This window comes from Balaenoptera ricei, chromosome 6, assembly GCF_028023285.1.
Source record: "Balaenoptera ricei isolate mBalRic1 chromosome 6, mBalRic1.hap2, whole genome shotgun sequence".
Classification (NCBI taxonomy): domain Eukaryota; kingdom Metazoa; phylum Chordata; class Mammalia; order Artiodactyla; family Balaenopteridae; genus Balaenoptera; species Balaenoptera ricei.
In genome coordinates, this window is record NC_082644.1 from 54,411,593 (window position 1) to 54,423,847 (window position 12,255).

General features: G+C 35.9%; 1 protein-coding gene and 1 pseudogene across 3 annotated transcripts in view; both read left to right on the top strand.

The window, feature by feature from the left end:
• HAUS6 (HAUS augmin like complex subunit 6) overlaps nt 1–12,255 on the top strand; it is a 47,979-nt gene that overhangs the window by 21,515 nt on the left and 14,209 nt on the right. For all 3 annotated transcript variants that reach the window (XM_059924664.1, XM_059924666.1, XM_059924667.1), the window contains 4 exons: nt 837–1,030; nt 1,768–1,894; nt 3,994–4,096; nt 10,509–10,590. In XM_059924664.1, the coding sequence (XP_059780647.1) occupies nt 837–1,030; nt 1,768–1,894; nt 3,994–4,096; nt 10,509–10,590 (506 nt within the window). The remainder of the gene's footprint in view (nt 1–836; nt 1,031–1,767; nt 1,895–3,993; nt 4,097–10,508; nt 10,591–12,255) is intronic.
• LOC132367582 (DNA (cytosine-5)-methyltransferase 1-like) lies at nt 1,983–3,230 on the top strand (annotated as a pseudogene).

A 12,255-nucleotide genomic window follows, 5' to 3' on the forward strand; every position in this document is an offset into this window, starting at 1 on the left:
TACCAGATTGGTATTTCCAGTCTCTCCCCTTCAACCCAAACTACATCAAATTATTTCCACTTGCTTATGGGACATTTCCATCTGAATAGCCTACGTTTTTTTTTCTTAGTAAACTTAAAATTTTTTGAGCATCTCCTATGTGCCAGGTATTATTATAGTGAAGGGGATATAAAGATAAAATATTGTTGTGACCCTGAAGAGTTTTCACTTTAATAGGTAACATGTCAGGCACTTCAAATTCAGAGTACATAAAAATCAGGATCTGTAAACTCAGATTCCTACAGGGGCTAGGCAGGTAATACTATATAAATGAAGTACGCTAATTATGTGTAACAATAGGGGTAAAGTAGGAAATGATGAGATCTTTGGGGAACTAATTTTGTGTGAAATCTGTGATTTTTAAAAATATTAGCAACTAATTCAGATGATTTTAAAACATTGGAACTGTGCAGGCCAAATAAACATGTCTAAGTTTGGAATCAACCTTTAGGGGTCCTTTAATTTGCAACTTTCGGTAAAACATGAATTCATGATCTTTCTCTAAACCTGATCTTTCTCCTCAGTCTTTATTTTGCTTTCCATTTATTTGCATTTCTTTTATTCTAGTTTCAGCTTTTTTTGCATGATATAAAAATGTAGCATGGTGTGTTAATTCCTCCACAGTAGTTTTCTTTGGGCCAGAATTATTTACATAGTTTTATTTTTGGGTAGACATTTGTTCTTTTTTTCCCCTCTTTTTTAAGGTAACCTTTTTATATAATAGTGAAAAATGTAAATATATATTTGTAGCATTTTATTATGTTAACAATCTATAGTTCACCACTTTTTTTTTTCAGTTGCACATAGGAAATGTTTATGAGGCTGGAAAATTGAATCTCTTAACAGTTATTCAGTTATTAAATGAAGTCTTGAAAGTAATGAAATATGAACATTGTCAGGCTAACCAAGCAAGACTGACAATAGACCTTCACTTCCTTGAAAAAGAGACCAAAGTTCAGAGAGAAAGATTGTCAGATCTGAAGCATATGAGGTACACTAGAAAGCTCTTCTGTTATTTCATTGGGGTAGGAGTAGGGTGGTTTTGATAATTTCTCAGCACAATTCTTGTTTAGTTAACAACTCAGTAGCTTTGGCAAACAAGTGTGAAAATTTTACTTGTACTCAAAAACCTTGTCACCAACTTCTAGAGAGACACATGAAGTAGCAAGGAAAATTAATGTAGTTTTCTTTTGTCTGGAGTATATTATTTGCCCTGAGTGATAATTCTTTATCAGATAATTCTGACTTTTCTCTAGCTTTTCTTTTGTAGGGTCTACTAATAAAACTAGGTTTCAGAAAAATTGTTTGTATTGAGCAGGGTGACCGGGAGGTATGAGTTCTCTTTAGAAATGGATAGAGAGTAGGAGTAGAATTTCAGCTTGAGTTCAGAACCAGGAAAAAATTGTATGGGGTTGGCCAAAAAGTTCGTTTGGGTAACATCTTAGGGAAAAACCCGAACGAACTTTTTGGCCAACCCAATATTTTTAAAGATAAATGGAGTATAGATGTATGATTGCTATTTGGTGTTAAAAGGAAAGAAGGTATTTTAGATTCTGAACTCTCAGTGGGAGAGTTTATGCAATTTAGGTGTGCTGTATTGGTTGAACTTTCAGTTGTACTTTCTGCCCTTTCTCTACAAACAATAGTATTCTTACTTCAGTGCTTTTTCTCAGTGCTTCTTTTTATATATTCATGTTTTGAATGAAGTTCTTTTTTATGCCGTTACAGGTATAAAATAAAAGAAGATCTCACAACTATAAGACATTCTATTGTTGAAAAACAAGAAGAATGGCATAAAAATTGGGAAGAATTTCTTGGCCTGTCTCCTTTCAGTCTAATTAAAGGTTGGACTCCAGTAAGTAATATTGACTTGACTTTTGGAGAGTAGTTTAATCTCTTGCAAACTCTTGATTTATCATGTTACAAATGACCTGGAAATCTATATGTGTGTATGCTTGTCATCTTTGCATCTGAGCCTAAAGTTCAAATATTTTGGTTTCTGTGATTTTTCTAAATACATTTTAGAATGTTCATTAAGCTGCTGTTGTGATATAGTTAATATTTTTAGATTCAGTGGATTGTATTAAAAAGAAAATGAGATCGGGGAGAAACTGGAGCTGAGGCTCAAGTCACCTGTGGGGGCCGAGCCTGCCATCTACCCGTGGCCGCTGCCGGTCTACGACAAACCCCACGATGCTGCTCATGAAATCATCGAGACCATCCGGCTCAAAGATTTGGAAAGACATAGTTTAACAGAAAAGGAATGCGTGAAGGAGAAATGGAATTCTCTTGCCTGAATTTCTGCAGACAGAAATAAAGAATCAGTTATGTGAATTGGAAACCAAATTACATAAAGAAGAATTATCAGAGGAGGGCTACCTGGCTAAAGTCAAATCCCTTTAAAATAAAGATTTGTCCTTGGAGAACGGAGCTCATGCTTTCAGTCGTGAAGTGAATGGATGTCTAGGAAACGGGAGCCGGACAAGTGGTGAGGGCCGCAGAGTGGAAATAGCAGAGAAAAACAAGTCCCCCAGACCTGTATCCAAACTTTGCATGCCCAGGAGAAGCAAGTCCGATGGAGAAACAAAATCTGAAGTCTCATGTAGCCCCAGGATTACAAGGCAAACTACCAGGCAGACCACCATCACATCTCATTTCACAAGGGGCCCTGCCAAACGGAAGCCTGAGGAAGACCCTAAAAAAAGCAAAATCAGATGATTCTGTCGGTGAAGAAGAAAAAGACCAGGAGGAAAAGAGACGTAGAGTTACATCCAGAGAACAAGTTGCTGGACCGCTCCCTGCAGAAGAACCGAGAAGAGTAAGACCAGGAACACACGTGGAAGAAGAAGAAAGAGTTGATAAAGTAAAGCCTGGTCACCTCCAGGAAGAAAAGAGACTCAGAAGTCAAACCGAAGGACTAACACCTAAACAGAAATCTAAGGAGGAGCCAGACAGAGATGCGAGGCCTGGAGGAGCTCAGGCTGAAATGAATGAAGGAGAAGAAAAAGATGAAAAGAGGCACAGAAGTGAACCCAAAGATCTAGCTAGCAAACAGAGACCAGAAGAAAAAGAACCTGAAAGAGTAAAACCACAAGTTTCTGATGAGAAAGATGAGGATGAAAAGGTAACAAACGCACATGGTAAACACAACAGCTCGACATGGTAAAGTTGCCCGTCAGAACGAAGGGACCTGGACCATCCTCTGGGGGTCTGTGCATGCCTGGAGATGCAGAACATGAACACTCAGTCCCCTGTGCAATCTAACAGCTCTAGTCCACATGTCTCACCCCAAACCCAGGAAACTAAACCTACTAGAGCAGGAACCAAAAATATGGTAGGACTCCTCGGAATGGTTGAGCCTTTGACCAAAGACCAAGCCCCACAATCCCTATGAACACATTGAGAATTTAGTTTGTTGCAAAGCACTGCTCTGATCTTCACAACTATGGCGGGAGGTGGTGGTGGGGGGAGTCTCCATGGGACACACCCGGACTAGAAGTCCGAGTGGCATTTAATAAGTGACTTAAACAAGGACAATGTGCAATCCCCTTTTAATACTTCTGATCTCGGTGAAGAGCAAGTCTCACTTTGTTGCCAGTGCATCTCAAACCTTTCCCTGCAGTTGGTTCATCTTTCAACAAAGACAACAGGGTTTAGGTCCCGAGTTTTTGGCCGGTAACAGTAAGGATTACAATTTAAAAAAAGAAAGAAATTGAGACATTCCTCTTTATTTTAGGTACTATTACATTTGAGGCATAGTTGGAGGGCAAAGTAGCCCTCTTGTTCCTAGTATCATACTCCTTAGTTTAAAAATAGTTACAGGATAATTTGTATGTTTGCTAATTCTTTCTTCGTGGGAAAAAAATATCATCCATTCATAGATTTACTTAGTATTGTTACTGTGGTACTGAGTAAAGTGTGTATATTTCAAAATAACAAATTCTGTGTTTTAAGGCTGTGGATCTTTTACCACCTATGTCTCCCCTTTCGTTTGATCCTGCCTCAGAAGAAGCATATGCGAAGAGTATTCTTTTGCAGTACCCTGCTTCACTTCCAGGTTGGTTATTTATTTTTTTCTCTTTTAAACTTCCCTCTCATTAATATTTCTCACTATGATAGTAGTTCTTTTATAAACTTTCATGTTTTTTTTCCCAGTTATTTACTGTGGTGAAATGCACATAGCATTTCAGTCATATGAGCCTCAGTTAACATGAGGCTTTTTGTGTCTCCTTTCTTTCAGTTGCACAGTTTTTTACTTTGCACAATGTTTTCAAGGTTTATCCAAGTTGTAGCATGTATTGATACTTCATTACTTTGTTCGAATACATTCTGTTGTATGATTGAATCGAATTTTGTTGATCTATTCGTCCTTTGATGGACATTTTGGTTATTTCCACCATTTGGCTATTATGAGTAATGCTGCTATAAATATTCGTTTACAAGTTTTGTGTAGAAGCCCACAATTTTTTAACATGAAAGAATAGTACAGTAATTACCTGAATTCTTAACTGTTGCTTGTTTCAACAGTTGAGATTTTTGCTTTAAATGTGTATGTTTGTTTGCTAAACCATGTAAGTCTGAGACCTTAACACTTCACTCTAAGTGTTTCAGCATGCATTCCCATGAAAATAAGGACTTTTTCCTCTTTAATTATCATACTAATATTACACCTAAAATTAATAATTATCTCATTCAGTTTCCTCAAATATCATACCATTATCACACCTAAAAAATTAATTTCTCTACAATATCTAATACCCATTTCATACTCAGTTTCACCAATTGCCTGGTACTTGTGTACAAGAAATTTTTATTGGGTTCAGTAAATGTAAGGTAGATAGGTGGAGGGATAAATGAATAAAAAATGTATGAATTATGTAGCCAGTCTGGAGCAGGTAATAAGTATAGGTCACAGTTGAGTTTAGGCAGGCCATCGGTTGTGGCAGCAGTTAGCACAGGACTTAGGAAGAAAAAGGATGAACACAGCTAGGATAGGTGATTGGTTTGGGAGTCAGGTGTATGTGGGGAGGACACTAGTTGGGAGAGATCATAGACCAGAGAGCAAGGGTCAAGGATAGGCGCCAGCATAAGAGTAGACACAAAAGACTGCATAGTTTGATTAATGAAAAAGATCTTCAGATACAGAGCTTCAGATACAGAGCATTGCTTATGATGATAGAATTACTTTGATAGTTCTTGGCATATTTGGTTGCCATTGTGTTCTCACTTCAGCTTGGAAAGGGCCTTTGTACTCTTGGCATACTTAGTTTAGGCCCTGTGAAACCATGAAATTGTCCTCACGTCCATGTGGAGATTTCTATGTCGCCTTCAGAGTGAGGGAATATTTGTCTGTTTATGAAGTTTAGTTAGAAGTCCACATTTTAAAAGTGTTTGATAGGATCTTTGGGGGTAACCCTTTCCTTCAGACATTGCAGAGTTTGTTCTCTTGGGATTCCTTTTTTTTTTTTTTCCTCTAGAGCCTTGGTCTGGGCTGGGGAACCTTAACATTATTTTATACTTTTTGTAGTAAACCACTTTACTTTGCTTAAAGTAAAACAGCTTTTTCCCTCCTATACCTTACATATTACATCTTTCTTGAAGTGATTTTTCTTTTCAGTGGATTTTAAAAATTATATTTCAGCATATTAAGTACAGGAATATTATAAATACCTGTTTACTGAACACTCTTGTCAAATCTTTGCAATATTTGCTTTAGATTTTTTTTTAAAGTACTAGTGTAGTTAACCCTTGAGTATCCACCCTTCCTTGAGTATTCTTTTTTTTTTTAATTGCAGTATAGTTGATTTACAATATTATTTTAGTTTCAGGTGTGTAGAGCATAGTGATTTTGGGTTTTTTTTTCAGATTATATTCCATTATAGGCTATTACATGATATTGGCTATAATTCCCTATGCTATACAGTAAATCCTGTTGCTTATCTATTTTATGTATTAAAGTAGTTTGTATCTGTTAATCTCATACTCCTTTGTCCCTTCCCCCGCTTCCTTCTCCCCTTTGGTAACTGTAAGTTTGCTTTCTGTGTCTGTGAGTCTGTTTCTGTTTCGTATATAAATTCATTTGTATTATTTTTTAGATTTCACATGTAAGTGATATCATATAGTACTTGTCTTTCTCTGTCTGACTTATTTCACTAAGCATAATATTCTCTGGGTCCATCCATGTTGTTGCAAATGGCAGTATTTCACTCTTGTATGGCTGAGAAATATCCATTGTGTGTGTATGTGTGTATATATATGCCACATCTTCTTAAGCCAATAATCTGTTGATGGCACTTGCGTTGCTTCCATGTCTTGACTATTATAAATAGTGCTGCTATGAACATTGGAGTGCATGTGTTTTTTCAAATTAGAGTTTTCGTTTTTTCCACCCATATACCCAGGAGTGGAATTGCTGGATCATATGGTAGTTCTATTTTTAGATATTTAAGGAAACTCCATACTGTTCTCCATAGTGGCTGCACCAATTTACATTCCCCCCAACAGTGGAGGAGGGTTCCCTTTTCTCCACACCCTCTCCAGCATTTATTATTTGTAGACTTTTTAATGAGAGCCATTCTAACAAGTGTGAGGTTGACACCTCATTGTGGTTTTGAGTTGCATTTCTCTAATAATTAGTGATGTTGAGCATCTTTTCATGTGCCTGTTGGCTATCTGTATGTCTTCTTTGGAGAAATGTCTATTTAGATCTTCTGCCCTTTTTTAAAAAAAATATTTATTTGGTTGCACCGGGTCTTAGTCATGGCAGGCAGGCTCCTTAGTTGCAGCTCACTGGCTCCTTAGTTGTGGCACGTGTGCTCCTTAGATGTGGCTGGTGGGCTCCTTAGTTGCGGCTGGTGGGCTCCTTAGTTATGGCTTGTGGGCTCCTTAGTTGTGGCATGTGAACTTTTAGTTGTGGCATGCATTGATTGGGTTTGTTTTTGTGATATTGATATGTATGAGCTATTTGTATATTTTGGATATTAACCCCTTGTCCTTGACCGTTCATTCTGCATTTGCAGAGGTAACCACTATCCTAAATCTTAAGTTTATTCTGATGTATGTTTATAAAAATAATTTTACTTTGGATCTAACCATACATATACCATTCTGCTGTTCTTAAGTTTATAAATAAAATTTCTCTTATCCCCCAACATGTTCTTTGTAAATGTTTATTTTTGAACCAGGATCCAAGGAGGGTTCACTCATTGTATATGGTTGTTTCATCCTCTTACTGACTTTTATTCTAGGATAATGCCCTACCCCTTAAAAAAAAAAATGACATTGATAGATATTCTTTTTAACAATCATTGTGTGTGATTTACCAGTACATATACTGATTTTTTTTTGTCAATATTACTTTTGTTCTGTTCCTTCCTTTTGAGAGGTATATCTCGAAGTATATCTTTCACTTCTTTTAGTGACAGACCCTGAATAGTAAGATCTCTTAGTCTTTCTGAAAATGTCTTTATTTTTACTTACTCATGAATGATAGTTTGGATTCAAGATCAACACTTACTTTTCCTTGGGACTTTAATAATATGATCTCATTGCTTTCTGCCTTCTTTTGTTTTTGAAACATTTGCTGTCGGTCTAATTGTCATTCATTTGTAGGTAATTTTTGATCTCTGGTTGCTTTTAAGACTTACTTATTTTTGTATTATGCAGGTTCATTGAGCTGTATCTAAATGTGGATTGATTTTTATTTAGCCTGTTTGGACTTGTGTGTGCTTATTCAGTGTGAAGGCTCGTATCTTTCTTCAATTCTGGAAACTTATTCACTAATATCTCTTGTAATATTACCCCCCTCTCTCATTCTTTTGGTCCTTTTCTTTTATACCTCATATTATTGGGACTTCTAATTCTGTCCCCCATATCTCATAAATTCTCATTCATATTTACAACCTCTTTGTAACTCTGGACCTGCATTCTGGGTATTTTCTTTGTATCTCTCTATGGTTCACTAATTATCTCTTTATTTATGTTTAATCTCCTTTTTCACCTGTCCATTTAGTATTTAGTTTTCATGAATGTATTCTTTATTTGCTTATTTTTTCAAAACTGCCCATTCTTTTTCATGGTGTCATCTTCTTTCATTATGGCCCCTGTTGTTTCTTTTTTGTTGATCATTTTAAATGTACTGATTTTTATCTTTATCAGTTTTCCCAGTATCTCTTCATTTCAGGTACTTCTCCTGTATACTCTGCCTGCTGATGTTCTATTGAAATATTAATATTAAAATATTTGAATGAAATGTCAACTTCAGTGGGTCCCTCACCTCTGGAGGAGTCATGTGGGCCCAGGATTGCAGAAGGGTCTCTACAGAGTGGCCAAGAGTCCCAGGGATTTCTCTTGAACTAGACCAGTTAATGTCTTTGGTTTGGGATTCCTAAAACAAGTAGCCAGTATAATTATGGATTTCACACCTCCTTTTGAATAGGCTAGGTTTTAGATGACTTTCCTTCCTTCCTTCTATACTTTTTTTTCACCAAGGAGTCCAGGTAGACAGCAGGCTTTCCCTGTCCAGTTGGCAGAATTTTTGTAATCCCTTTTCAGAGGCAGAGCAGCCTTTGCAGTGTCTTGTCTTACGGCAGTCTCTCAGATCCCAGCCTGAGAGGCCTGAGATGATGTTTCTTGTTACCATGTAGGCATTTAAATCTCCTGTGTTCAGCCCCTGGAGCCTGCCTCACTGAGCCCTTGTTTCTCAGTTTAAGTTTACCCTGCTTGTTGTGCTTTCCATCTTTGGTTCTGTCATGTGATGATTTTTATTCTTCTGGGCTTTCCTTTTTTCTTACATTTTATTTAGTAGTTGTAGTGTCTTTACTGTAGGAGTCAGTGTCTGCTTTATTTTCGTTTGCTTTGTAGTGGTGAGTTCAGTTTGTTTTAACCTCCTAAATGCACTATTATGACTGTGCCCTCCTTTGCTATCTTTGCATTAAGTTTAGTTTTCATCATTTCTTGCATGTGATTGTGTTCTAACTAGCTACTCTGCCTCCAGTAGTCTATCTGTTCTATATTCCAAATGGCTGTCAGTGATCTTCCTGTAATGTAAATATGATCCTTTTCACCTCTTGGTGTAATACCCACCAGTGGCTTTCCATCACCACCCATCACCTTTGGAAAAGAGAAAAAGGCTCTAGATGCTTTTTCACTTAGCAGCTTTTACCTTACAGACTTTCTTTCATACCAGAACAAATGTGCATGAACTCTGCCTACCACCACCAGATGGTGTTTAAAGTTGTGCATCATCATTTTTATTTTTAAAAAATCTTTAAATTTAAAATATTTAAAAATTAAAGTATAGTTGATTTACAATGTTTCAGGTGTACAGCAAAGTGATTCAGTGATCTGAAAAGGAATATATATATATATATATATATATATATATATATATATATATACACACACACACACACACACATATATTCTTTTTCAATTCTTTAACATTACAGGTTATAACAAGATGTTGACTATATCATCATCATTTTAGTTAATGGTTGTCTACTAAGTTTGTGGTATAGTTGTATTTGTGCTTATTTTTGGAATGTTTTATAAATAACAGTAACTCCATCATAATTAGTAGGTTCAAAAGCATAGGGTATTGAGAATGTTATGAGGTGGCATTATGATGAATTACAAGGAAAACTTTACATAGTATACACATTGGCTTCTTATACAGTAACACTTTGGACACATGTATAAATAGTCTTTCAGAAGCTAACATGTTGAAAGAAGAGGAGCTCCTGGAATATCAAATCCTTTGAAATACAGCCATGGCTTTTGTCATCAATTTCATTGCCTGTCATGCTTCCACTAGATATACCTTATGCTGTGGCGCACGAAACATGCAACTTATTCTCTTAGTACTTTCATGGCTTCTTCATGTTCCCCACTCTGGGCCAGGTGCCTTTCTGCCTCCTTGCATTCTGTGCATACTTGTATCATAATACTGTAGCAGTGTACCATAATTCTGTATGTACTTGTCAGTAGTCTTTCCTGTACTGACTCCTTGAAGACAGGTCTCCATTTTTAATTTCTTTTTCCCATTGTTAGTGCAGTAACGACACATAGTTATTAAATGATATGTTGAAGAATAAATACATAGGTTGACTGATGTCCTAAGTGCTGGGCTAAAATATGCTAAGTACTATAACTTTTTGGCTGGTTTATGTGGTAATTGCATTATCTGTGTACTTAAACATGAAGCATGGCTGTATAATACTTGAGAATTATGGATTGTCCCTTTTTGGGAAAGTTTGTGTGAGCTATCTTTCTAGGAAAGCCTATTGTACATATTCTCCATCACTGTCATGCATACTACTTTATACTTAATAATTGAATAATTGTCTTTTCCTATTAGAATTTATTTTTGTTTTCTCCTGTTTAGAAGTTGTTGTAGAACTTCAAGACATCTCTGAATATTAGAATGTACAAACATAATTAAAGAGTAATTAATTTTTCTATTCCTTTAGATACACGTAAGCAACATATCCAGGAAAATGATTGCAGAAGGGCAAGTGATATACTGGAAACTAAATGTGATCTAGCCAACAGGTAAAAGAAATTTGATTTTCATATTGATTTATTTTCTCTTAATTAATTTTAGTCCCATCTTCAGCCAGCTTTCAAGCTTCTGCACTGTGAGATAGCTCATAACTTTCTTCTCTTAACCAGACAGTGTTTTCCTACTGTGGATCCACGTTTTCAGGAAAGATTCAACATTTCTGTTGCAAGGGCATTTTTTTCCTTCTATTCTTATCTAAATGTTGGGACTCACGGGGATTACCTAATTTTTGAAGAAAAAGACATATATGAAAATTATCTAATGCAAGTTTGGGAATTTTTGCCTTTTTGTGTCTGTGAACGTCTTTGAAATCACTTGTGGCTGTTGACTAAATCCAAGAGTTTAGGGACTTCTGAGATGATCTAGTTGGTAGTTTTCAGTCTGTGTTCTGCAGCGCCCTCTGGTGCTGTGGATGAATCAAATTTAACCGGTGACTGTTCCAGCCTTTCCCACTTCAACCTGAGCAGCCTACTCCTTTATCTGTACTATATATTGGGGCTTTATATGCCATTTGATAAAAAGAGTTCTGTACTTAAAAAAAATTTTGGGGGGAAGACTTCTGATTCAATCTAATCCCAAAATTTAGCATATGAAAAAACTGAACCTAGTTAGTTTGTTGTAACTAGGAGTATTCTTACTTTATTGTCTTTTTTCCTCTATTATCCTATTTATCCCTTAAATAAACTGATGCCAGATTATAAAAGCAGAAATCTCTAAACTAAATGTGAATGTGTCCCTTATTGAAACTAAACATTAGGTAGCAGTCAAACACAGATATGCTAAATAGATTCCTTTATTATTTTGCTTTTTCTGATTAACCTTTGATTTAAATAGTTGATTTTCAGTTCAACTTCCCCATGTTAATGAAGCACAGATATGGAAACAAAATACTTAGGATAATTCTAAAAGAAAATTCTAAATTTTAAGTGACTTGAGGCCCCCTTCATTCTGTATACTCTTAATAAGTTAATAAGTTGAAATACCATAACTAGAGTAAAACTTACATGTGAAATTATGCTATTGGCAGTTTCCTCTGCAAATTTTCTGGTTCACAGGAGGTCAGGACTACTTGTGGGAGAATTTTATTTTTGTTCTTAGATCTAGGTGTGATGTTGAATTTCTGAGTACCTAAAGAAATAGAATGAAATCTGCAGTGAAGACCTTGTAAAGTGAAGAAATTGTAAAGTTATTGGGCTTGCTAATTTTACCCCCTTATCACAATTGTTCTTAAAGCATGCCTCTTAGAGGGAAATAGTTGGTGCTTCCTGATCTCAGTTATGTTTTTGGTCTGTCTGTCCTTGAGAGAGCAGATTAAATATTTTGATTTAAAGTCTCTTGCTGGACTAAAGATTGATGGAGTTAGTAGATTAATTCACAAATCTGATTTTATTTATGAACTCCATTCAACCTCAAGATTCTTTCTTGAAGTAGAATTTTGTACTAAGATGTACTGTCAGAATTCTACAGGAGCCAGATGCTCAGCCCCTAAGAATTTAATTCAAATAGAATTCTCTTAATATAGGAAAAAGTTGTATTAAATAATTTTGACTTCCACATTTATCCTTTTCTAAGCTCTTGGACCTTTTAACTGTCTTTTTACGCTTTATTTTACTTATAGGTTGGGATATTGAAAGGAGGTAGAGGAAGGCTTTTGG